The sequence below is a fragment of the Phaenicophaeus curvirostris genome, chromosome 21 (genome assembly GCF_032191515.1).
Source record: "Phaenicophaeus curvirostris isolate KB17595 chromosome 21, BPBGC_Pcur_1.0, whole genome shotgun sequence".
Taxonomy (NCBI): Eukaryota; Metazoa; Chordata; class Aves; order Cuculiformes; family Cuculidae; genus Phaenicophaeus; species Phaenicophaeus curvirostris.
This window is the reverse complement of record NC_091412.1, coordinates 6,657,604-6,683,609: the sequence shown is the minus strand read 5'-3', so window position 1 is coordinate 6,683,609 and position 26,006 is coordinate 6,657,604. Positions and strand designations below refer to the sequence as shown.

Below are 26,006 nucleotides of genomic sequence, written 5' to 3'. Positions count from 1 at the left end.
TGGGAAGTAGGACTTGGGCACCTAAAGCCCTTTAGGGCTCTGGAGAGCTTGGAGTGTGGTGTCCTTAGCAGGTGCCCAGCTGGGATGTGTTCTCACCGCAGAGCTGGGCTCATTCACAAGCAGCACATCTTGCTTCAAAGCTTTTCCTCCAAGAACCACTTCCAGGTGAGACAAGGCAGGCAGCCAGTGGGGCCATCAACCAGTGTGTTCACATCACAGCCTAGTGCCCATCCATCTGTAGCTCAGAGGAGACACCACGAGGAGGAGAGCACTGTGTTTTTTGATGAGGATGGAGCCAACAAGGCTCATCAACCTGCTAATGGTGAAAAATAAGCCACCCGTACTGGCCATTTACGGGGCAGAAGATGAGTCAGTAACTGGAGTCCCAGTCCCTTCCATGCCCCAGGGAGGGGAGAAAAGGGAGGAAGCCTCTGAATCCCGTTTGAGGAAGATCCAACCAGAACTTTCTTGCAGCCTTGTTTACCTTTGTAGCAGCAAATGCTACTGGCTCACTTGAAAACTGCCAATGCTAAACACTTCCCAGGGGCTGGATGTGTCAGCTGGGCCGCTGAGTGCTTCCCCACCCCAGTCCATCTCAGAGTCCCCAAAAGCAGAAGTCTCCATAACAGCAGTCGTCCTTATGTGGATCATCCAGGTCTGGCTGGGGCTCCACTCAGCTCATCCCATACTCCTCCTTCACATGGGATCTCACCATGCAGAGGGCACGCGTGTGCCTGTCCTCCCACAGAGCAGAGACCGGTGCTGCCCAACCAGTGTCCTTGCATAGGCCCAGGTCTTTGAATTAACTCATTTGAAGGAAGAAGAGAAATACAAAACAAAACACATCCTCAGCTCTGACCTTTACAAAAAAAAAAAGAAAAAAATAGGGAGAGAGAGAGAAGAGATTCGGGAACAATATATACAGATGGGGGAATTGCACTTAATTACAGTAGTTTACATCCATTTGACAAAATTTACTTCTTTTATATAAATCTTTATGTATAGGAGCAGGGAAAGGTGAGGATGGAGCAGACTGTACCTCTATTTACAGTTTAATTGGCTCAGTTCAACAGCACATGCAATTCCTCCTTCCAAACACCAAGTAACAGACCCAAGTCCCTCTCAGTCCGTCGGGTGGAGGAGTATAACTTAAATATTATCCATCTTCCCCTTCTGCCAGTTCCCAGTACAGCTTGTTCCTTGTTCTTCAGGAGAGCCAACGGCTTCTTGGAAGGCAAATACTTAAGAAAAAAAAATCCCCAAGACGCGTCTTGGAAATACTGCGTGGAGAGAAGGAAAGGCACGGTCCCAGGCGGGCACCCCGCAAATCCGGGCTCATCCCCAGCGAGGCACGGAAGGGCGACGGGGAGTCTCTAGCCTCCGGCTCCGTTTCAGGTTGCTGGGCTCCTCGCTGTGGCACTGGACTTCGCTCTGGCGACTCCCCGGGCTCAGCACGCGGGTCACCAGCGGGATGTTGTGGAAAATCAGATCCCGTTGCTATGTGCAAAAGCAGCGAGGTGTGGAGCATCACCAGGCTTGCAGAGGACACTGGGGAGGGAGAGAGCAGCACAGTGACCAGCAGGCAGGAGGTGAAGGCAGCACTGCAGGGGGATCTCCAAGGGCATTACAAAGCATTTGGAGGCATCATCACGTGGGACGGTGATGGTGTCGCATGAGCCCTGCTTGGCCCCAAGCCCTCCCCAGCACCCCTGAGGGGGAGGCAGTGGAAAAATACTATTGGAGCCAGATATTGCAACCAGATAATAACAATAATAATAATAATAATAATAACAACAACACCAACAACAATAACAAGGCTTGTTTGTGCCTAGGCTGCTGCAGAGGTTGTGCCACACAGCTCAGCAGCGCTGCCAAGAGCAGCCAAGCATAAGGCTGAGCGCAGGAGCTTGCATTTGGGTGAGAGTGGGGCCAGGGACCATGGTCATCGCTGTCCCCTGGTGTTGCTGTCACCTCCAGGGAAGGAGATGAGCAGCCACTGTTGCCCCATCCGTCCCACCGCAGCAGCCCCTTCGCGTGGGTCCCCCAGCCAGGGTCCCCCGGTCACTGTTGGGGTGGGGGCCGGGAGCTGTGAGTGACCTTGTGGGCTGGAGCGCACGGCAAACATCGTAACCCAGAGATAAGGAGACGCCAGGAGCCTCCCGTGACATGTCATTAGGGCCGGGCCGCGGCTATCAGGTGTTTGCTAACGTAATAAAAATGGTGGCTCGGCCTCAAGCGTTGTCAAAGGAACCAGGAGGTATTTGCCCCTTCCAGGTCTAAACAACAACATCTGATAAGCAATCTGCAGCATTGGGCTGTGAAGGGACAACTTGGGGGGAAGAGGGACATCCTTCCAGCCTCCATCCCCACCAGCAGGACCAGGAGCAGCCGGGCTTTGCCACAGAACAGGGTGAAGAGGGAATGGCAGCAACTTTGCTTTGCAGGAGGAAGCCTCTCCTCTTGCAAAGAGGAGGTTGCTCAAGGAGTGCAGCCCACAGATTTGGGGTTTCATGTGGGCTGTGCACCCCCTGGATTTATCTGGGCACTCCCACCAGCAGCACCCAGCTCTCACCCAGCAAACCGTGCTCTGAAAACAGCGAATCCCTTGGGGATCCGAGGGACTTTCTCGCCCTTTCTGTCCTCCTCTGCAGACTCCATCACTACCAGGCACCCTCGTGCCCAGCGGTGCTCACCTTACAATGACCCAAAGTGTGGGGGAGCCAAGTGATGGCCCCTGTTAGCCCCAGCCAGCAACAGAAACCCAAATCCCCTCGAAACACTAAGGTGTTTGAGCCATTTGGGGAGCGAGTACCATTTGCAGGGCCCCTGTGCTGCCTCTGTAGCACTTCATTCACCCCTTGCTAATGAAACAAGAAACAAGTGACAATGATTCTATGATTCTATGACTACAGAGAAAAAAAATCGATGTTCAAGGATAAATTTTTCCAGCTTTAGCTTGAATATATACAGGGGGATAATAGGAGGGGTGTGCTCCACACCCGTCCACCACAGCAGCTGCAGGGACCCAGACCCCGTCTCCCCCCTCATGAGCCTGGAGGCCTCCTTCTGCTTTAATTAAAGTGCAAAAGCATGATGGAGTAGGAAAATTGAGGGAGCCGCCATCACCCCGGGCAGCGGCGGCGTCAAGGTAGGCTGATCGCAGTGCCTGGCCAGGCAGTGGGGATCGCTGGGCAATATGTCCCTGCCAGGGGTATTTCCTGCGTGCCCAGAGCTCCTTTTGGCGAGCCCAGCATCAAAGGCTGCCCGTGGTGGGAGAGCACGATTAATCAGGGGGAGTTCGGGCTGAGCGCACAGCAGATGGGCTGATAAAGCCACGCGGAGGAAATGGTTCTCCGAGGAGCGCGGCCGTGCCTGACCACCTCCCGGACAGAGATGCACGGGCGCAGATAAATGGTCACCCCAAGCACTACAAAGAGTAGGAGCTCAACCCAAACCAGGAGAGGTGGCATTCCTCACCTCTTCCTGGGCACCTCAATCCTGCCAGCAGCCACTCACTTGAATTGTCCCCTTTGCAGCCCCAGCCCCTTCCTTCACCCCCCCCGGCATCCCTGGGTGGGGGTATCTCGCAGCAATCCCATGTCATATTTACTCTGTGGTCATTGCAGACATTTTTTTCCTGTTCCCTGTCAAACCTCGGTAAGAAAGTTTATCTGAATGCAAGTTCAAGGCTCTCTCTTATTTATCTAGCGATCAATAAGGGCCACATATTTCCCACAGTCCCCAGAGCTGCCTTTTAGAAAGGGACTATTGTCTGAGAAGGCCTTGCACACTTGATCTGAACCAGGGTAAGTCCTGACTTACACCGGCACCGGGCAGAGGATAAAGGTTTATGGGCTGGGGAAGTAGAGACACATCGGAGACTGGCTCCTCCACTCAACTCCAACCACCACTGGTTCACCCCAGGCACAAAGGCAGCAGAACCTGCTTGGTCCTGAACTTCTCAGCCCAATTTGAACCCCAGTAGGATGCTCCAACACTGATGAAATTGCCCCAGGGATGAGCACAGCTCAGCTGCTATCACCATGACAAGTCCAAATTGCCCAGCACAGTTGCCCCATCACCTAAATCCCCATCGTGCCACCTGCAAGCAGGTTTTTCAGAGCCCGTGAAGGGGCTGGGGTGGGGATTTCAGTGCCAAAGTGCTCACCCCCAGCCTCCCACATGGGTTCAGCACAGACAGCAGGGTGGAGTATCTGCTACACCCTCCTCCAGCCCCATCTCCAGGGAAGAAACAGCCCTGCTCCTTCTCCACACACCCACCCCGCGCACCCTTGGCCACGTCTGCTTGGCAATTACCTGCTTACTGGAAGACATATTGGTCAGCGTGCTGATGCTGCTGGTATCCGTCACCACCATCGCCGAGGGGAAGCGGGAGGTGTGGGAATACTGGGGAGGCTCCTGCTTGTGTGCGTACACTGCGGAGAGGAAGGAGACAAGCAGCTGTCATGGAAAAGCCACCCGCAGCCCTCGTGCCAGGGCAAAGCAGCCAAGTGCTGTGTTACGGCAGGTCGCAGGGGTGGAAACGAGCATCACTGAGATGCAAATGAGATAAAACCAGCCATGGAAAGCAATACCACCTGCCTCTAAGCCACCGCTTTCTCAGCTATCAGCTCGCCCAGGGAAATCAGCGGGGACTGAAGGGCTGCGGCTGGATCAGACACCAGCAGCTCTCTAACCCCTCTGCAGGGCTGGGATGATGGATGAGCCCAAGGGGTGAATCCTGATCCCGTCAGGGCACAGTGGGCAAGCATTTGCTTTGTAGGGAGTGCAACAGGCCCAGCCACCTCCTTTGGCCAAATACACGTTTTAGCAATAAAAATGCAGAAGGACAAATAGAGTAAGTACGAAACAGAGGCGGGGGCTGCAGCCCACCTGCAGGGCAGCAGTGGAGCGCTACAGGAGATGCGGCACGGCAGGTGGCATGGGGGAAGGACAGGATGGGGCAGGATGGGGCCACCCCACACCACCCTGCATCCCGCTCCCAGCCCTGCACCAGCTGGAACTGGTGGGAGAGAGGCGGCAGCCAAGGGCACGAGCTCGGGCAGGGGAGCGCGGGAAGAGAGCATGAGCTTGTTTTCCATCTGAAGTCGTTTTCCGGGCCCTTCCCTTTGCAGCTACCACCTGGACCCTTACTGTGCGAGTTCTGCAGCTGAGTCACGGTGGCCATAAAAGGCTGCTGCGTCATATGGCTGGGCGACTGCTGCATCAGAGGCTGCTGGTGCGGACTGTGGAGCTGCTGGGAGAACTGGACTGGCTGTAGAGCTGCCAAGCTGCCGGCAACGCTGTTGATAACAGGTACGCTCTGTGCCTGCGAGGTGTTCAGACCTGGGAGTAGGGAGAGAGCAGAACAGGGACGTCAGCACCGGTGCAAGCAGTCAGGGTGTCCCCTTCCCTATCGCTGGAGGGAAGAGTCCATGCGGGATGTGGAGATCAGCTTGAAAATCACACTTACTCTGCGCGATGGCCATGACTCCTGAGAGCGGCGTCATGATGAGGTTCTGGGATTGCTGCGGGTTGTGGTGGGACAAGCTGTGGATGTTGGTCAGGGTGCTGACCGGGGGCAGCCCGCCCCCCGAAACAGAGATCTGCCAAGGAGCAAGACCAGAGAGCCACCATCAGAGACGCAGCCGGGCAGGGCTCCTGGCCCCCTCCCCTGCCTGCTTCCCTGGGGGCAGCGCAGGGGGCATCAGCAAAGTGCCCTCCCAAGGAGCAAGCGGCTCACAGCCTCGCTGTCCACACAGCTCCCACCACCCCAGGGCTGCAGACCCCGGCTGGGATGCCTGAACCTCATGTTAATAAATAGCGAAGCAGCGGCAAGGAAGAATTTTGCTGGCACTGGCTTCCAGCTCCACTGGAGCACAGCGCCGGGACATGGCACATCCCGAGCCTTTCCCATTCTGTCCCCCAAGTCCAAGCTCCTGCCCTTGGGGACAGCTGAGGACTCTCAACACTCATTAACTTACTGTCACGGTTGTAGGGGAAAGTGGGAAATAGAAACACAGGAAGGTAAAGAAAAAAAGACAGAAAGCAGATAAAAAGGATCTCGCAGCGACGTTCCTGGTCATCGCTTTTGCAGATGGGCAGGATACTGGTGAGACAAAGTCGGGGCACTCAGCCACAGCCAGTTCCCAGGATTTTGGGTCAGTGTTCAGGGATCAGACACACAAGGGCACTCGGAGCGTGCTGAAAGGACCAGAGCTGGTCACCCAGGACAAACAGGGGGCTAAGTGCCTTATTTCTTTAATCACTGCACTTTCTCCTAATCATCTCATTAGACCTCTTGCACTGAGCAACCTCCACCCAGATTCAGAGCCATCTTTTTGGCTCTTCATGTGACATTTCTGGACACCAGTCTGAGCACCCTGTTTATTTTGCACGTGTGAGTTGGAGACAGCCTCATTGCAACTGAAACAAATGCATCAATAAATTCCAAAGCCCGGGAGTGACTCATATTTCCTGATCCGGTATTTTCCACTTTCAAAGTTTCTTCAAGGCCAGGTCACACCACACTCAGCTACACAAGCCAAACAGCTCATGCTGTGAGCACACACTGCTCACCTGCAGCCCAGGCTCATTTTGCGGGGGCTCAGATTCAAAGTGCTTGCACCCAAAATAAATACTCTGGAGACTGCACGACTGGAAAAGACCCTACAGACACTGGATCCTTGGGGGTGACCCTCTGGCACCACTACAGCTAAGGACAACACTGGAGCGTAGGAGAGCGAACCATCAAAGCTTTCTGCAGTTTCTATAATGTTCCTCCCTGAAAAAAAATAGGTTTCCTTCCCATTCAGCAGCTTCCTTGGCAGCTTTTGGTTTCGTGTCGGGTACTAAAGGCACATGTTTACTTATTAGAAACCACAGCCCACAGCATATTTTTATTAAATCACTAGCAAGCACTAGCTAGCCCTGCTTAAAGATCAGAGATAAGTTGGCAGAGCCGCTTATGCTGCTGAGGACCAGAGTGGTCCCGGATGGCACCGTGCAATACCTGTGCAGTAGGGATAATTCAGCAGGGCTTTCCCTGCTGCGTGACTCTGCCTACTGCACTTCAACACGCTGCTTTTCCCAGTTTAATCTGCTGCATTTCCTTGCTGGCAGCCTCTGTCACTGAGCTCGGCAGCGTTTCATCCTCACAGACCCCCACCCTGGGCACTCGGTGCCTGCCACTGCTGCTGCCTTTATTCCTGACTCATTTTATGGCTTCAAGGCTCAGGGTTATAAGGCTCAACACACCCCTGAAGAGATATGGGTGCGTTCAGGGTGGAGATAGCATGCTGGGAGGGTTGGGGTTTTGCTCTGGAATATCTCCCCTGCTCGATGGGGGGATGCATGGATGTACAGAGCCAGCGTCCGAGCCGGAGGGGCTGCACGGAGACCCTTGTGAGCCAGAGGAAAGGCAAAATTAATGAATAAATAAATAAATAAAGGCACAAGGAAAGGCAAAATTAAGCCACGTCATAGCGGAGGAGACATCAAACCCCTCTGCAGCCACCCAGCTTTGTGAGGAGGCCGACGTGACGGCCCAAGAATGCCAACCCTCCGAAAACGGAAGTGAAAACCTGGGAAGAGAAGGCTCGGCCCCGCCACTCAGTGCCATGTTTGACTTTCGCTTTCAGCTGAAAAACCCTCCTCCCAGAAGAGCAGTGGCCACACGCAAACCTCTGCCAGCCTGTTCCAGGGAAAGGCTGTGCTCTCCTGTCCCATCCTGCCCTCTCCCCCTGTGCCCTCTCCTTGCCCCGCTCCTTCATGCCCTCCTCCAAAGGGCTTTGCACCAGCCAGGCTTGGACATTAGAAACCAAACCCAGCCCTGCATTTATAACTGCTTTTTTTTCACAATGGCCCTGCAGCACGTGGCACGGGGAGGTGCCAGGCACCCAGTGGGGATGCTAGTGTCCCGTCTCTGCTGCCTGCCAGCAGCGGCGTTTGCAGCTCTGCCCAGCAAAGGCCTCGCTGCAGAGCCCCAGGCACGTGGGGAAGAGGCTGGGGAGACGCAGTGAAGAGCTTCCCTGGCAAAACCCCAACATTTGGGAGGGTTCAGGGAAAAAAATAACAAATGAGCATTCTATCAATACCCATGCCCTTGACAGGAGAAAACAGCGATCCTCCCACAGGATCATCAAGTCCAACCATCCCCATCAATCACTAACCCATGTCCCTCAGCACCTCGTCCACCAGTCCCTTAAACCCCTCCAGGGAAGGTGACTCAACCCCCTCCCTGGGCAGCCTCTGCCAGTGCCCAATGACCCTTTCCATGAAATATTTTTTCCTAATGTCCAGCCTGAACCTCCCCTGGCAGAGCTTGAGGCCATTCCCTCCCATCCTGTCCCCTGTCACTGGGGAGAAGAGCCCAGCTCCCTCCTCTCCACAACCTCCTTTCAGGTAGTTGGAGAGAGCAATGAGGTCTCCCCTCAGCCTCCTCTTCCCCAGGCTAAACACCCCCAGCTCTCTCAGCCGTTCCTCATAAGGCCTGTTCTCCAGCCCCCTCATCCCATGTGCAAAGCCTGCAATCGATACAGAGCTCCATCAGATTTACGGGTGCGTTTGGGAAACACGCTGTTGCCCATCAGGGAGCAGTGGGGGGGGCCAAGTGCCACCTTCGAGGCGGGTGGCGGGGACAGTCGCGCGCCCGCGCCGCGGCCCCACAATGCCCCATTGTTCAGCGCGGGCCGCGTGTGAAACCCGGGGAAAGCGTGTTTGCTTTGCCCGCTGGGCCCTCTTATCTTATCAGCGCCGCCGCCACAATAGGCCAGGTGTACTCACCATTTTACCGTCGGGTGAGAGCAAACCGTGGCCCGGGTCCAATCCGGCTGGGGAGACCTGCTGGAGGACCGCCTGGCTGGTGGTGACCATGGCACCGCCACCGTGGTGGCTGATGGTCCCGGAGGATGCCGCCTCGCCGCTCGCTGCCTGGCTGTACCGGACTCCTGAAAAAGAACACCAGGCGCTGGCATCACCCATCACCCTGGCGAGGGTGTCCTGGCTGCGCCAACGCCTTCCGAAAGAGTCCCTGCAAAGGGACTTCCCTCGGTGTGCGTGAGGATGCAAACACATGTGCAAGCTCCTCAACAGCACCCTTGAACAACAGATCATAGAATCAGAATAATCATAGAATCATAGTATAACCAGGTTGGAAAAGACCCACCGGATCATCGAGTCCAACCATTCCTATCAAACACTAAACCATGTCCCTTAGCGCCTCATCCACCCGTCCCTTAAACCCCTCCAGGGAAGGTGACTCAACCACCTCCCTGGGCAGCCTGTTCCAGTGCCCAATGACCCTTTCCATGAAAAATTTTTTTCCTAATGTTCAGCCTAAACCTCCCCTGGTGGAGCTTGAGGCCATTCCCTCTCGTCCTGTCCCCTATCGCTTGGAAGAAAGATGGAAGGAAAGGCACTGGACAATGTGATCCTTCCCGGCTTCTCCCAGACCCTCTCTTCTGAATTTTTAACAAGAAGTTTATGGTGAAGGATGCTGCAGCCTCCATGCAGCCCTGATGCTGTAGGACAGAAAGGGTTGCCCCCACGGGAGCCCAACCCAGACCAAGAGCCAATACACCCATCAGCATCTCTCATGCTTTAATATGCACAGTTTCCATCCATCATGCAAATTCCTATGATGTCCCGTAAGCTCTCGGACACTGGCCTGGATGCCCTGAGCCACAGGGAGCGACTCTGCATCCTCCAGCTCTTCCACCTGCGAGGCTGGCCCTGCTCCTTGCAGCCCCTGGCCAGCCCAGCGCTGCCCAGCTCTAAACAGCAACAGCTCTCACTTGTTTCTCGGGAATTTCTGCATCCGATTTCCCTCTCAGCCAGTGTATGATTAACAGATTACTGCAGGAAGACGGAGGGACACACAAGCCTCCAAATCAGACCACAGCCCACCTCCACCAAGGGAAATCTGGCTCAAGCACAGGTCTTCTGTACAAATATATTTAATTTGGCTAAAATGCCCTGCACTGATAACCATATGATCAGCCATGTGTCATGGAAAGGCATCTACAGATCACAAATAATTAACCAAGGAAAATCCACGGGAAACAAAAGCGTCTTTTACAAGGCTGCCTTGACAACTACGGTGAAAACCCATTTATTACAAGGAGTCCGACACCATGCTTGTGGCTGGGTTCACTGAACTGCCCTGGGATCGAAGCAGTGGACAGACAGACAGACAGCCCAGAACTCTCCTGGGAAAGAAAACCACACTGGCTAAACCCAACCCTCATGACCGAGACCACCAAGAGCATCATCTGCCCGTGACCCCCACCACCGCTCAGGGGCACTGGGGATGGCTCCCCAAAATGATCACCTGCAGAAGATGCTGGTGGCTTCTTAGCCATCCCAACACAGCACAGACACCCCCAGCTACAAAACGTACACTGGCAATGGAGCTCCCTCCTGGGATTTTGAGATAGCCTTCTCCCAGGTGCCAGAGGGGAAGAGCTGATGCGAGCTGGCTCAGCAGGGGATGCTCAAAGGGCTACCCTAAATACTTCTGAATCAAGGAAAAGGAAAGAAATGATAACTTGAGTCCAGGAGCTTTCCACAAGCTCCAAAAGCACCTGCCAAAGTGCAGATGGCTAGACACACCCTCCACCAAAACCATGGCGAAGTCACCCTTTAATAGCCTCCGAATTTTCCCCATCAGCTGGTTAAACACATCCCACAGATAGGAATCTCCCCACCATGTCTGGTTCTTGATCATTTCCCAGCAAACTCCTTTTATCCCTGATAATAAAAGAATGTCCTCTGGCAGGTGGATATTTGCTGGTCCTAGTGGACGTCCCTGCCGTGAACAGGGTAAACATTACTCAACTAGGGCACTGTCACACACATTCTTCCCCGCAGTCCTGGCCTCGTGCAGACTACGCTTCAGCCGCTGCCGGTCTGAGATCCTGCGGCGCTGGTTAAACAATGGGAGGGGAGATAAAATGAAGCCCTTTCTTCTGAGTATGATCTTAAAGATAGACGAGGAGCACAGGCGGCTCCTATTGGAAAGAAAATCAGAGTTTCTGCTCAATCTCCAATCTCTTTTGGGTTCGGTGAGGCTTTCAGGAAGGAAAAAAACCTCATTTTAATCCCCAAATCACACTTTACCCAACGAGGATGCTTGTAACTCACTAGCCAAGATGCCCAGAGTCATGAAAGTGTCTTTGAAAACATATGAGAGGTTAAAAGCAAGCTTTTCCCTGCAATCCCAAGGACAAGACTTTTATTGTTTGAGAAACAATAACCAATGCTGAGATTTTCAGATAGTCTGGTGACTGAGATTTTGGGTCTCTAGATAAAACCACTGAAGACTCTGAGTCTTGATGGAGATAAACTCTCCCGAGGAGGGCAAGGCCAGGCTCTGGGGATGGTGGCAGCGGTGCCACCGGCCAGTCCTGCTGAGAACCTTGCTCCTGCAGAGGCAGGGGCTGCGCTGGCAGGGAGTCCTGCATCCCCAAAGCCCAGAAACTGCTTGATAAAAGCCTCCTGTCATAGTTACCTTGTAGCCCTTTAGGAAGCCACCAACTATCCTGGGCTGAGTTTTTACCATTCCTAGAATGGGATGGGTATTATTGTTACTTATGCACTCTCAGAGCTGGGTTGGATTTGGGTAGATTAGATAATAAATATTGGAAACTAGCACAAGGCATTATCGCTGTTGCTGTTGTCGCTGCTATAATATACAGAGCTCCTCGATGATGGTGGGTACCTTTCCTCCTGGCACCCTAATCCCAGCGAACACATCAAGCTCCAGCCCAGCCTAAAGTATCTACCTGGGTGACAGCCACCTAGGCTTCTTCCCCAAGTGCACGTTCCTCCCCAGCCACTTTGCTGGCCACCGTTGTCCTGGTTTTGGGCTCTGTCACAGCAGCAGGTCTGTGTTCTGCACAGCACCAGGATCATAGAATGGTTTGGCTTGGAAGGGACCTCAAAACCCATCCAGTTCCAACTCCCCTGCCATGGGCAGGGACACTTCCCACTGGATCAGGTTGCGAATAGCCTCATCCAGCCTGGTCTTGAACATCTTGAACGTTTGATAGGAATAATTGGACTCGATGACCAAGTGGGTCTTTTGCAACCTAGTGCTTCTATGATTCTATCTTGGGATGCCACGTGCAGCTAACCCACGCCTGGGCTTCCCACCAAACCCTCCTCAGCACTCTCTGCCAGGTGGGGCCAAGCGCTGAAAGCACCAGGACGTGAAGTTTTCCTCCCAGCATGAGCGAGTGGGGGGCTCTGCAGCCCCAGGGTTTACGAGCAGGGGCTCAGACAGACATTGAAGCCCGACGTGACTGTTCTCCTGCTGCTCTCCTGCGCCTCCGCAGCTGGAAGCGGCTCCCATGCGAAGAGATTTATTCCTCCTCAGCCTCTCCCTGTGGCTGCCCGAGAGAGGAGCCTGGACGGGGATCACAGGGAATGGCCCTGGCCGCTGAGCCTGCCCTTGTTAAGGATTTTTTTTTTTTTTTTTTTTACTGGAGCTACAGCCATAACATAAAAGTCTGTTTATGGGACCCGGCCATTGTGCGGGCCCCGAGCTGCACCGCCCGTGAAATGCTTTACTGCTTTCCCATGTTTCCAGACAAGCCGCGGGGTCTGGCTCCCGTAGCCTTAACCCCACTTCTCAGCCGATGGGGGCAGGCGACGTGCCAGCCCCCCGGGCACAGAGGGTCCCGTGCACCCAGGGCTTTCTGCAGCCAGCCCCAACACCCCCCGGCTTCTCAGAGGTGCCAGACCCATTCCCCAACCTGGCTCTTGGGGTGCAGTTAGGGCAGCAATCAATATCTGTTTTCATCACAGGTTTGTGCCATTTTCTAGGTACACACCAGCCTTGCGTCTTTGGCAATGAAAGCCCTTTGGGTCTCCTCTGCCTTAAGTCATATTGATATGATTTTTTACAAATAAACTCACTATACTTTAAGTATTTCCCATGCAGCAGGAGCCCCTGCCGCCACCACACAGCACACCCCGACCTCCTCCAGCAGCAGCATCCCAGGACCAGGCTGTGCTTTTGGTTGGAGTTTTGCAAACATCCTGCAAATCAGACGACGCCCAACCCCAAAACACAGCCAGATCCCCACTGACTCCGGCGGCGACAAAGATTTAGCCTCCGCTCTACCCGGCCGTAAGGATGCAGCCACCAGCATGGACCAGGAGCCGAGCGGCAAGGGGAGAAAGGCAAAGCACTGGGGCAGTTTTTGTGGTCACACTGGTCTCGGTGATGCTGCTGCACCTGCTGGCATCATGAAAGCATCTGCGTCAGTTATGGACTGTTTCATCCTCCCAAAGGCAGCACCGAGGGCAGCTCTGATTTTTGGGCTGCCACTCAAATTGTCCCTAAAGTGTTAATCTTGCTGAGTTACAGAGGTGCATAGTTTATATCCATTATAAACCTGTTTATGGGGACTGGACCCTCCCATTTCGCTGCTGTCATAAAGTCCTAATTACCCCCCATAAAACCGGGAAAAGCTCCTAACAGCGCACTGTACCCACAGAGCCCCACAATGCACCCAACAGTAAAATATTACAACCGCTGGCACCGCATCCACAACCAGAACCAGCACATACTCCAAGGAAACAATGTGTAGGATCCAGATATAAACTGCAGAACCTCTGGACCAAGGGTTTATTGAAGGGCTCTTCTTTAAGAAAAAGTTAGAACACTTAAATCGCCCTTTAGGTCCAGGAGGAATCTCAGGGGTGGTACTGAGTTATTATGTTTGTTATCTATGGCTATAGAGATATCTAAGAATATATATAAATAATGTACATTCATATATGTGTGTATATATATATATATACACACACATGATTGCTCTGATATCACTCTGCTACTCTGATATTTGCAGAGCAGGATGGATGGATGGATGAGTGGGTGGATGGATGGATGGATGGATAGATGGATGGATGGATAGATGGATGGATGTACTGACTACTTCTTGGGGCAGGATCCCTGCTGCTCCCTGGGGCTGGAGGTGATCCTGGGACCCCCAGCAGTGGGGACGGGGCTCTGTGGGGTCCGAGGGGCGCCGACCAGCCCTTTGTATGCAGGGCGGGAGGTGGGGGGCGGCTGGCGAGCGGGGCGGTGCGTCACCTAATCTCATCAATGCGCTGATTGTCTTCAGGGCTCTTGAAGATAAAAATGGCATAAGCCAGAGTCTACAGCACCAAGATAAAGCCTCGAGTGACCTTCAAATCAAACAGGGAACCAAGATTGCTGATAATACCCCATAGGAAGGGAAAAGTCCAGAGTCTGAGAGAAGCCTCCTAGATAGACAGGCTTTAAGTATTTACCTCCAAATAGTTAAAAACTATGGCTTGAGGCTTGACAGATGGGTCCCCAAGAAGAGGCCATGAGGATGTTTGACTTTTACAGCTCTTATCCCTGCCCGGCTGTCATTATGCCCTTTCGCAAGACCCCATTGACGTCCTGAGGAGCAGGCGATTCCTCTTTGTCTGAGGGCACAGGAGCGATTTTGCAGCTACCCCATGCTGCCAGCCCCATCGTTTCCTGCTGGGGGACATCACGGGGGATGGGGCAGTGAGGGGGTAGGACACGGGCAGCAGCCCAGCGCCGTCATTAAGCTGTTAAGGCATTGAGCACTCCAGACGCTGCCGCGCACGGTGCAAGGGCAGTTCAAATCCCAGCACGTCCAGCCCCAGATGGAGTCAGCCAGGCAGCGGGACCAGTCCCACCAGCGCTGCCCCACGCCCTGATGAAGCAACGGGTCCCCAGATATCTCTTGGAGGAGGTTTTAGCAGCAACAGACCCAGCAATGTTTCAAGAGCCGCAAGCCCGCCAGACCCAGCTTAGTTCAAGTGACTCTGAAGCAAGTCAACCTGAAAGGAGGTTGTGGAGAGGAGGGAGCTGGCTTCTTCTCCCCAGTGACAGGGGACAGGACAAGAGGGAATGGCCTCAAGCTCCGCCAGGGGTAGTTTAGGCTGGACATTAGGAAAAAATTTTTCACAGAAAGGGTCATTGGTCCCTGGCAGAGGCTGCCCAGGGAGGGGGTTGAGTCACCTTCCCTGGAGGTGTTTAAGGGACGGGTGGACGAGGCGCTGAGGGACATGGTTTAGTGATTGATAGGAATCGTTGGACTTGATGAGCTGGTGGGTCTCTTCCAGCCTGGCTATTCTATGATTCTATGAAGTCATGGCTGGGCTCTGCCCCTGCCCATCATCCCCAAGCCAGCCCTACACCCTCGTGATGCCCCTCACCGTGCCCATCTCCTCCTCCTTGGCCAAGCCAATGGATACGAGCACCGGCCACCAACAAATTCCCGTGGCCAAGCCCTTCTGACCCCTCCGGAGGGGCCCTTCGCCGCCGCGGCCATCACTCCTGCCCTGCTCAAAAGCCCCTCCAAATAGGCTGTCATCGGCCCTATAGCAATGGCCGGCTCCTGCTGGCCACTGCTCCGATGGGGAAAATAAAGGTTGGGGCTTAACAGCCCTCCAACCCCAAGATAAATGCCCGCGGTTACAGTAATTGCAGTCCCCTAATAGAAGAAAACAAAGGCTCTCGTGGGGTGCCTGCATGCGCGCTGGCAGGACGGGGACACATCAAAGGCAGCGGGGTTCGTTCAAAGCCCTGGCTTAATTGTCAATTAAGCATGCACGGGGAGACAACGCCATGACAACGCGGGGCTGCATGCTGGTGGGGTATTGTAAAGCCCGCCGGCCGACACTGAAAACAGCTGATTTTGCTGACAATGTGCTTGTAGGGCACCTTGTAAGCAATCAGCCGGTGACAGGAGGGCAAACGTCCTCCCCGTCCCACCATTGTGTGGGGCATTCCTGGGGCAGGGTCACATTTTGGTCACCGCTGGCTGGCCCTATGGGAAGAGCAGCACCCGGGAGCTGGGTCGGACGCTGCGTGTCCTTCCTGCGGGTGAGCGCAGGTCGGATGCTGCGCACCCACCCAGCGCTGGTGCATCCCCTGGGTACCGCTCTGGGGGATGCCCTCGCCTGCTGTCACCCAAGGATCAATATCCAGCCACAGGCTGGCACCATCCCCAGCTCTCAGCCTCCTTTCCCCAGGCACCTTGCCCTTCCCGCAGGGACTCTCTGCCACATGAGTTTCTTTTAATTTACTTCTATAATGAGCTGGGTGTGTGTAACAAGCCAGGCAGGGTCATTTCCAAGAGGTGGTTGGTTTTAGCCTCTCTGTCTGGGCTGTGCTGGTGCCACAGCTGAGGTGGGGTAAGCAGAGTGACAGGGACACAACCCTCATGTTGACCCCACTCTTGTCTTCTGGGGGCTAATGCTTTGGCTGCAGGGGTAAGGGGACAATGGAGATTGTTCTCCCAACAATGCTTCTCAACCTATGCCACCTCCGACCACCCTGATTAGCCTCTCCGGGTGCGCAGCCCTCTCCGCAGTGGCGTTATCTCCTGCTTAAATCCCCCAGGAGTTTTCAGTAGGTTTGCTCTCCCCCAGCCGGCTCGTTGCTATATACACAACAGGGTTGGACTACGGTGTGGAGAAGCAGAGGTCGCATTGAGCTCTACCTCCCCTGATCAGCTTTCTTCATCCACCTCCACCTGCTCCAGCAAGGGGATGATGCAGCCCCACGCACCCAGCCCGGGCCAGCTCCAGCCCTGCAGCCAGGCCAGGATACGCTGCCACATCTTTCTCTGAGCTTTGCAACATCACCTGTGCATCCCTGCTCCAAAACCAGCGCTCTCTGTGGGCTGCATCCCAAGACCCACACACAAAGCAGGCTCTCCTGCCAGATACAGCCTTCCCCTACCCATCTATCCTGCACGGGGACTCCGGCGAATTCAACCAACCAAGCAAATGCCAATTTATCCTCAGCAAGACAGAAACCCAGCCCTCACCGTGCAGCTTGTCTGACCACAGCACTGCAGCCACAGTGCTTGCTCCTCTCCGCATCTCCAACACCTCGAAGGGGCAGCAAGGACTGGGGTGATCACCTTCCCACCCAAGGCTTCTTATACACGGTCCTGAGGGCTCAGCACCCCTTTCCCAGCAGAATAGGTAGCTGTAACTGCTCCAACGTCACTGCCTGAGCACCTTCCACGAGTGCTTACCTGGCATTTTGCTGGGAGGCGAGGCGCTGGGCTGGTTGTGGTGCGGGGAGCCGTGGGACAGCAGCAGGTTCATGCTGTGCGGGGGCTGGCCCGAGCTGTAGGCGTCCATGGCCAGCTTCTGGCGGAAAGCCTCCTCCTTCCGCCGGTTGGCAAACCAGTTGTAGACGCGGACCTCCGTCACCAGGTTGGAGCCGAGCCCGTGCGCCTTGGACGGAGACACCCCTCGCTGCAGACACTCGGCCCTGCGCGTGCAAGGGGACACGTTGGAACAAGGGTGCTGCTGGGGGAGCCTCAGCAACACCAGCAAGAGGATGCATGAATTTGAGGACGTTTAAGTCCTTCCTACAAGCCTGCCTGCTCTTTCCAACCACAACTGTACTGCAAAAGCCATCCCCGCTTTGACACTGCTGCAACACTGCAGCATCCCTGCAGTATCCCCGCGGCATTCCTGCCCCAGCATGGAGCTTGCCTGGCCCCATGGGGCAAACAAGGCAAAAAGAAGCCAAGCAGCTCAGCAAAGCCACACCACAAGCTGGTAAAAAGAAGCCAAGCAGCTCAGCAAAGCCACACCACAAGCTGGCAGCCAGAGCTGTGAGCCAGGAGCCTGGCATTGCATGCAATTTTTGGAAGAAAGGCTGCAGTGCAGGCGAGAAGGTGGCAGGCACCGTATTTACCTGTTGCATTCCTCCACCAGAGCCTCGCGCTCCTCCTTGCTGGGGTTCTTTTGGCGGTCGTAGGCTTGGTACAAGATTTGCTGGGAGGCCGGCCCCCACTTGAAGCGATTGCGACGCATCTTCTTGCTAGGGGTTTCGGAGCAGGCGTCGTCGAGCTGGGCAGCCCCCTGGTTCTGCTGATTGAACTCTGGAAAGAGAAACAGCAGCTGATCCTGACTGCTTTTGTCTGTCATATTTCCACAACCCTGGACTGTCTGGTTGAATTCTGAAAGAGAAAGGAGCAGACGTGAGCTGGCCTGTAGCCGCGGCTCGGAGTCACCGTCCCGCGCAGAGGTGACCCCGTGCCCCCTCCCGCAGCACCTTGAGCCCATGGCAACTTTTCTGGGGGCTCGGTGCACCCCAATGCTGGCTCCTTGCCTCCCGGGAGCTGTGTGACACCAGGGAAGGGGCCAGCTTGCACACTGGCGCTGGAATTATTACCACCCCTCAGGGATGGTGTTTAATGGGGAGGCATGTGCAGGGCATGCATATTCATGGCCAGGGTCTCTGCTGGCGTGCACTTGTTTCGGGAGGATTTTTGCAAGCTAGGAGCCATGCAGGACAACTTCAAAGCCCCCCGAGAGGTCTCTTTGCTCGCCCAGAGCTCCGCGGTGGGATGCCAGCCCCGTACCCGGGCAGGCACCAGAGGTGACCTTCCCCACCTCGCCTCAGACCCGCTGCTTGTCACCACAGCAGTAAAAGGAGATTAATGGGAGGGTTTTATTATTCTCAGTTTTGCAGGGGAATTCTCCCTCCTTTTATGATAGCTTTTCCCCCTGTGACGCAGGGCAAGGCTGGAGCAGGCTCTGTTTGCTCTAACATCTCAAGGTGTGTTTTCAAAGCAATGGTATTTGGTGCTAAACCCTTTTCTGCACTTCCCATCTGCTGGATGTCGCATCCTTTAGGAGAAGGGGGGCAGAGCCCTTTTAAGGGGGTGTCAGTGCCCCAACCTGCAGCTCAGACGAAAACAGGGCTGCTTTGAGCCACAGGGCACCAGTGGTGGGTGGGAGAGGTGCACAGAAGCAATGGTCTGTGCATTTGGTAAAAATCATCTGCAGTTTAAACAGCCCAAGGCAATAATACAGATAGGAGCAATTCATTTTTTTTTTTTTTTCTGTCTCTCAACTTTTTTTGCAAGTCGTTGCAGAAAATGAGCAGTCTCGAGAAACAGAGAGAGGAAAAGGGGGCAGAGGTGGAAAAGGCATCTAACTGTGTGTAATCATTAATTGCCTTTCCAGGTCTAATGAATATAAATATACAAAAAATCAGCTGTGCTGATAGGCTTAGGGAAACTCACACAGTGCTATTGGGACCAAGAGGGGCTCTCGCCCTGTTTTCTTGTGCCTTAAATTAATTTGATTCGTAAAACTGTTTTGGAGAAGATTCCGGGCAGCCACGATTCCGGAGGCTCTGCTGGGGGAAGAGGGCAGGGAGCTGCTTCTTGCTTGGCTCTGGACACGGTGGGTACCCTCAGGCAGACCCGGGATGCGGGAACCCCAGCTCCCCCCGACAGCCCCGAGGGGCGAGCGCCGGCACGGGTACTTACGCCGGAGGATCTCCCGCTGCTTGCGGACGTACCACGTGTAGAGGGCGGCTCTCTTCTGTGTCTTCATGGGGGTGCCCTTGTTGAGGTGCTGGGAGAGGTGCGACTGGTTGAGGCCGGTGACATCCACCACCTCGCGCTGGGGGATGTTGTGCTGCTGCATGTACCCCTTGATCATCTTCGCCGCCCGCCACGGGTCCTCACTGTGTGGAGAGAAACGAAAGGTTACTCTCTCCTGGTGGGTAAAAGCAGCCAGTATTCACTTCTTCCCATGACAGAAATCCATTATTATTATTATTGTATCTGTTTCAGAAGGACACAAGATCCCTTGGTTGTAGATCCTTCCCAAACTGCCATCCCAGACCCCCAGAATCGTCCACCAGGAGAAGTAAAGAGGATCACAGTGTCCTTACGGGGCACATGGAGGTCTTATTAATAGTGGTAAAGCACCTCCAGATCCCTCAAGGAGAAACGCAGCCCATCCGTTAATTGCTGCTGGTTTACACTCGCTGCAATTTCTCTGAAGATACTCACACACGATGGGATGCAAAAATGCACACGTATGTTTGGATATAGGAAGACCCTATGGATATTTCTCTGAAGAAATAAAAACTCATAGTTTGGAGGTGGTGGAGATGCTTTTTGTGCCCCATTCCCAGATGTGGTACCGACACCGTGCCCCTGGCCAGCAAAGACTCCTGCACGGCCACTGATCGTCACCCACTACGCTTGCTGCTTTATCTCCTCCTTTCCAGTCCCACAGGGATAATTATCTAAAAACCTCGATATGAATTTAAAAGAGACCCTATTTCCACGCTCCATGACAGCAAAGCATACGGGCCATATGCGAAAGGCTGAGAAGCGAAGGTCAAACCAGGCACACAAACCCAGGCAACTCCCCAATTGGAAAACTAAAATCCAACCTCCCTTCTGATAATTTTAAGTCATTCTTGAATATTTCTATTAACACTTGAATTTGTCTCTGGCAGGATCCAGGTGTAAAATGAGTATTTCCTAAATCTGCGTTACTTTGGTGTCCTTGGGGTAGCTAACGCCGGTCTAGGGAATAAATAAAATTACAGACAAAAAACAAAATGTTGTCTGTTTTTTAGCTCCAACGAAAGCGCAACGCGACGGCAGAGGAACAGGGCGATACACCCGTGCTGTATTTGAGACCCCTGGGTTTATCCTGCACTACAGAAGGACGCTGGACAAAAAGGAAGGGCTTTAACTCTGAAAAATCTATGTGGAGCCTGAACTTGGTCACAGTCATGCACTCAAATAATGTGATACTCTAATGTTGCACTTGGAATAACCGTCCGACTGCTTTCCCAATTCATTACTTATTTTGGATCCTTCAACTTGTCATGGGAGAAAAAAAAACCCCAACAAGTAGATTTCTTACTTTTTGTCCTGAATGCAGCGTGAAAACAAAGCTGGTTGGATCCAAAGAAAAAGTACCCGACCGGGGCCAGGGGCTTGGTCAGACCCTGGGAAGGAGCATGGAGCCATTCCAGAGATGTTGTCCATGCACCAAATCCTGTATCCTCCAGGCAGAGGAACCGCACTGCGCATATGGGGTCCTCTATGCGGCGATGGTTGCACAGACCCGCACGGACACACGCCAACGCCAGTTTTCCCAGCAGCCCAGACCCCTGACTGGCATAAGCAAGGTGCAAAGCTCATTCCTGACCCAAAACCATGTGGTGAAGCCATCGGATCTGCAGCCCCCGCGGCAAATGTTGGTGCTGATAGCAGGCAGGGGCACTTCTCCCGGCGCGGGGAAGCCGGTCGGCACCGGGAATCGGCAGGAATGGCGACGGCACAGGGGGATTTGGGGCTCTGGCTCTTCGTCCTGCCCCAAGGAGAAGGTGGGAGCCAAGAAGAAGGATGTGAAGAAAATGTCCTTCCATCACAGCTGCTCTCCACACGCTTCTTCCTGGCCAGGAAGGTGAAGCAGAGCAGAGCCCACTGGCTGCTGCACCCAAGCCGAGGGGCTCGCACGGATCTTTGTCATGAGCAGTTCACGCCACCTAACTGATCCTACTAATTACTGATAAGTAATAAGTTAATAGGACAGAGCTCTTTATCATTTCTAATAGCAGTTTGGTTCACAACTAAGCCAAGAGCACCATTTTCCCAGAGTTAAATCCTGAGCAAGTGCAACAGAGCGCACTTTAAAAACACCAAAAGAATAACTTGGGGCTAACAGGCATGATTGCTGAATTTATATACAATTTGGAAGTGGTTTAGGTGGAAAAAAAATACACAAATTGGGTAAAAAAAAATATATGAGAATTGGGGAAAAAAAATCCAAAATTTTCCTCCATTTTATTATTTTAAGGAAGGTTTCATCTCGATATTTCCAGCATGTTTTGCACTTACACTTTCAAAATGATTATTTGGCTCTATATTTCTCAGCCGCGATTTTTCTTTACAAATCAACTTGACCGTATTCAAAAGGGTTAAACAACCTGAAACCAAACCCAAACATTTTGTTTCATGTTAAACAAAATGTTTGGACTTGACCCAAAATGAAACCTTTGAGTGTTTGTTTGGCCTCTTTTTTTTGTTCTTTTTTTGGTTAACCTAAAAAGCCAGAGGAAAACTTTTTGATTCAACACAAGCTCATTTTTTTTTATTCTGTCACCAAAATAAAAAAAACCCACATTAATTGTCCAATCTTCACCAGGATTTTACATGCGAAAAAACAAAAAAAAAACAAACCCAACCCCAGAGTGCTTTGTAATACTGGAAAACCAGTTTAAAGCCCTGGGTCCGCGGTCGTTCTCCACCAAGATCAAGGAAAAGTGGGTTTTTCTTGCACAAAATCAACCCCAATGAAGCTCAGCTGCCAACACTGAGTAAGAAAGACGCATTTCCCACCCCAGCCTCATGCCCAAGCGAGGGACAAAGCCTGTCCCTCTCCCCAGGGATCCCTGGACCCTCTCACCCCCTTTGTCAGCCTTGAAAACAGGTAAATACACTCCACATCCTCCGAGAAATATGCCAAGAATTTATACAGATGGATTATAAACCGGGCTCCCTACAGAAATGATCTATCTAATCTACATCTCCCTGTGCACACAGGGAATCGGCGCGGGGAGCTTTGCTGCACCCACCGCTCCCCTTTCGGGGCAGCGTTGGAGCATCCAGCTGGGTCCCCAGGGGCTGGTGGCTTTCCTGTGGTCCCCAGAATCGGGTTGATCGCAGGATATGTTATTTCCCCGAGCGGGGTCTGGGTGGATCGGGGCAGGGAGGGAGCCGTGGGGCGTCTCGCCCCGGCGTGGGGCTCTGTGTGCTGCTGGCACCCCTCTGGCCAGGCTGGGCAAGAAGCAGCGGCGCCAGCACCCAGAGCAGCTCCGTTCGCGGGGCAGCACGCAGCCCCTCTCCCACCCACACCAAGGAAAACCCTTTGGGAGCCAGGAACAGGCCCCAGGAGAACACAGCCAGGGCAAACTGCTTGGGACCACAGCACTGAGATGGGCAACTCTAGCCTGTGCCATCCAAAAAAAAAAAATTCAACTCCAGGGACGCAGGAATATCCTGAGACCAAGCCAGTCCTACAGTCAGGACGCAGACGCCGGGGGAGTGGGAGCAGAGGGGGTTTAGCCCCAGTGTGTGGCTGCAATAAATGGTTCCCAACTGCCCTACCTGGCTCCCTCTCCAAGTACAAAGGCCTCTCTTAGAGCAAACACGAGCTCTTTGCAAAGGCTCCTCGGGGACATGTGCCTGCTCTTGTTTGCACCAAAGGCAAACTTTGCACAGAAACACCTGTGGGAGCGCAGCGATGCCGGGGCTGAGCCTCCTCTGCACCCCCAATGCCCCCCCGGGGGTGGCTGCAGCAGCCGGGGAGGGGGACAGGCAGGAGCACCCAGAGGTGCTACGCGGGAGGGGTGGGAATAGGAAAAGGCCTGCAATGATTTCTCCTTCACACAGAATCACAGAATCACCAGGTTGGAAAAGACCCACTGGATCATCGAGTCCAACCATTCCCATCAAACACTAACCCATGTCCCTCAGCACCTCGTCCACCCGTCCCTTAAACTCCTCCAGGGAAGGTGACTCAACCACCTCCCTGGGCAGCCTCTGCCAGTGCCCAATGACCTTTTCCTTGGGCCCCCAGTGTGCCCCAGCCCCACGGGAGGCACAGGTGTCTGCAAAAGGCACCGTCTCGGTCTGCTCCGACAGCACCGGGGCCAGCTCGGAGCTGGGTGCACCGCACCCACCGTGGTGTGTCCCCATCCTCAGCTGGGCCCTGGCACGGGGGCTGTTCCGGAGCAAAAGCCGGGGCCGGCTCAGCTTGGGGGGCTGAGCCCAGCAGGCAGGATGGGTGCCGTGCTCCAGATCAGGAGCTCCAGGCATCAGGACAAGATCGGAAAACTGCAGCGTGAGAAGCAGGGGACACAGCAGCACCCCTGCCCCACACAGGGACGTTCCCTCGAGGATCCTTATTCCATCCCGGGGGAACCACAATCGACCTCGCACGGGAGCCGGTTGTGCCTCGACGGGACGGGCACCGCGGAGCCCGGGGCTGCTCCTCCGAGCCCCGACGGCAGCCCCGGCAGCGGCACAGCCCGGCTCCGCGTCCCCGGCATGGGCAGCAGCCCAGCTCGCCGCCGCCGTCGGGGTTTTTCCTCCTTCCCCGTCCCGTTTATAGCCCCGGCAACGACTAACCCACCACCCCGCTCGCCCTCAGCGCGGCCCTTTGTGTATCTTTCTGTTGATGATTTATAGAAATAAATTAATAACAGCCCGGGCTCCACGTGTTGCAGTTTATGTTTCCTCTCTCGGTGCGGAGGGACCCGACGGGGCGGGGGGGAGGCAGCCGGGGGCTCCATCCCTGCCCGGTCCCCGCCACCGGCGAGGGCACCGAGGGCAGGGGACACGGGGCTGGGAGCCCCGGGAGCCGCCACCGGGCAGGGGACACCGGGATTCAGCACCGGGAGTCACTGTGTGGTGGGCACGGAGCACCGGGACCTGCCACCGGGATAGGGAACGGTGGGATAGGGAGCACCGGGACCCTCCACCGGGCAGGGAGCACCGGGGTAGGGACCACCGGGACAAATCACGGGGCAGGCAGGGAGCATTGGGAACCGACAGAGGGTACAGAGCACCGGGCAGGGAGCACCGAGAGTCTGCACGGGGCAGGGAGGGAGCCGGCACCGGGTGGGACACAGCGGGCAGGGAGCCCCGGGACCGGCCACCGGGCACCGGCAGTAGCCACGGGGCGGGCAGGGAGCCCCGGGAGCCGCTCCAGGTGGGACACACCGGGCAGGGAGCCCCGGGATTCTGCACCGGGAGGGACACACCGGGCAGGGAGCCCCGGGAATGGCCACCGGGAGGGCAGGGAGCCCCGGGGGGCACAGCCCGTGCCCGTGCCCGTCCCCGGCGGGGCCCGAGCGGTACCTGATCATCCTGTCCACCTCCGCCCGCTGCTCCACGGCCTCCTCCGTGTTGAGCGCCTGCAGCTCGCGGAGGATTTGCGGCGTGTCGAAGTCGTCGCCGTCCTCGGAGCCCTCGTCCCCGGACAGCTTGCCCTTGCCGTGCCCGTTGGCGAGCGCCGGGAAGGCGTTTTTGCCGTCGGGGGCCCCGCCGGGCGAGAGCGGCAGGTTCTCCAGCTTGACCCCGAAGCCCGCGGGCGGCACCATGTCCTCCAGGGCTCGGATCAGCCCTTCCTTGGTGGCCCCGGAGCTGAGCAGGGCGCCCAGCAGCTCCCGTTGCAGGGCGCTCAGCTGGGACACCATGGTCCCCTCGGCCCGCGCCTCCCCGCGGCCCCGGCCGCTCCGCCCTCGCTAACAACCCATCGCCGCCTCCATTAGGGCCATATATTATCTCATGCAAATCAGCGCGGCCCAAGCCTCTCCTCCGGGCCCCCGCCCCGGCCCGGCCCTTAGCGCCCGCCCGGGGACGGACTTTGCCCGCGGGAGGAGCGGCGGCGCGGACCCGCTCCGGGCTCTCCCGACGGCACCGCAGCCGCCTGCCCGCGCCCTCGGGGATGCTCGGGCTCCTCCGTTCGCCTACTCGGGGATGGGGACGTGCTGTGCCCTCCGGCATCACGGGCATCACCCCTCTGTCCGCGCCCCCGGGGATGGGGACACGCTGCCCCCTCTACCTGCACCCCGGGAGATGGGGATGTTCTCTCTCCTCTGCCCGCACCCCCGGAGATGGGGACCTGCTCTCCCCTCTACCTGCACCCCCGGAGATGGGGACACGCTGACCCCTCTACCTGCACCCCCGGAGATGGGGACACGCTCTCCCCTCTACCTGCATCCCCGGAGATGGGGACCTGCTCTCCCCTCCGGCATCACGGGCATCACCCCCTCTGTCCACACCCCTGAGGATGGGGACACGCTGCCCCCTCTGTCCGCACCCCCGGAGATGGGGACACACTCTCCCCTCTACCTGCACCCCCGGAGATGGGGACACGCTCTCCCCTCTACCTGCACCCCCAGAGATGGGGACACGCTGTCCCCTCTACCTGCACCCCCGGGGATGGGGACACACTCTCTCCTCTACCTGCACCCCCGGAGAGGGGGACAACGCTCCCCCCTCTACCTGCACCCCCGGAGAGGGGGACACGCTCTCCCCTCTACCTGCACCCCCGGGGATGGGGACACGCTCTCCCCTCCGGCATCACGGGCATCACCCCCTCTGTCCGCACCCCTGAGGATGGGGACACGCTCCCCCCTC

At 55.4% G+C, this 26,006-nt stretch overlaps 1 protein-coding gene across 2 annotated transcripts; it reads right to left on the bottom strand.

The window, feature by feature from the left end:
- Positions 1–660: 660 nt before the first annotated feature.
- Positions 661–25,099, bottom strand: HNF1B (HNF1 homeobox B). Of its 2 annotated transcripts, none has more exons than XM_069874409.1 (9): positions 24,723–25,099; positions 19,317–19,516; positions 17,732–17,996; positions 17,058–17,299; positions 8,785–8,948; positions 5,474–5,606; positions 5,155–5,346; positions 4,318–4,436; positions 661–1,548 (listed from the first exon to the last, which is right to left on the bottom strand). In XM_069874409.1, the coding sequence occupies exons 1-9, from the start codon at positions 25,058–25,060 to the stop codon at positions 1,528–1,530; spliced, it is 1,674 nt and encodes a 557-aa protein (XP_069730510.1). In that variant the 5' UTR covers positions 25,061–25,099; the 3' UTR covers positions 661–1,527. The 2 variants fall into 2 exon arrangements, with proteins under 2 accessions (XP_069730510.1, XP_069730511.1); XM_069874410.1 differs by having other exon boundaries at positions 17,732–17,918.
- Positions 25,100–26,006: the final 907 nt, after the last annotated feature.

What these genes read in the sequence shown, in the direction of transcription:
- HNF1B (XM_069874409.1), bottom strand. Translation starts at nt 25,060, where the DNA reads ATGGTGTCCCAGCTGAGCGCCCTGCAACGGGAGCTGCTGGGCGCCCTG. An exon ending in CTGGTGGAGGAATGCAACAG is followed by an intron (nt 17,300 to 17,731) that starts GTAAATACGGTG and finishes TTGCACGCGCAG; the next exon opens with GGCCGAGTGTCTGCAGCGAG. An exon ending in ATATGTCTTCCAGTAAGCAG is followed by an intron (nt 1,549 to 4,317) that starts GTAATTGCCAAG and finishes CTCCCTCCCCAG; the next exon opens with TGTCCTCTGCAAGCCTGGTG.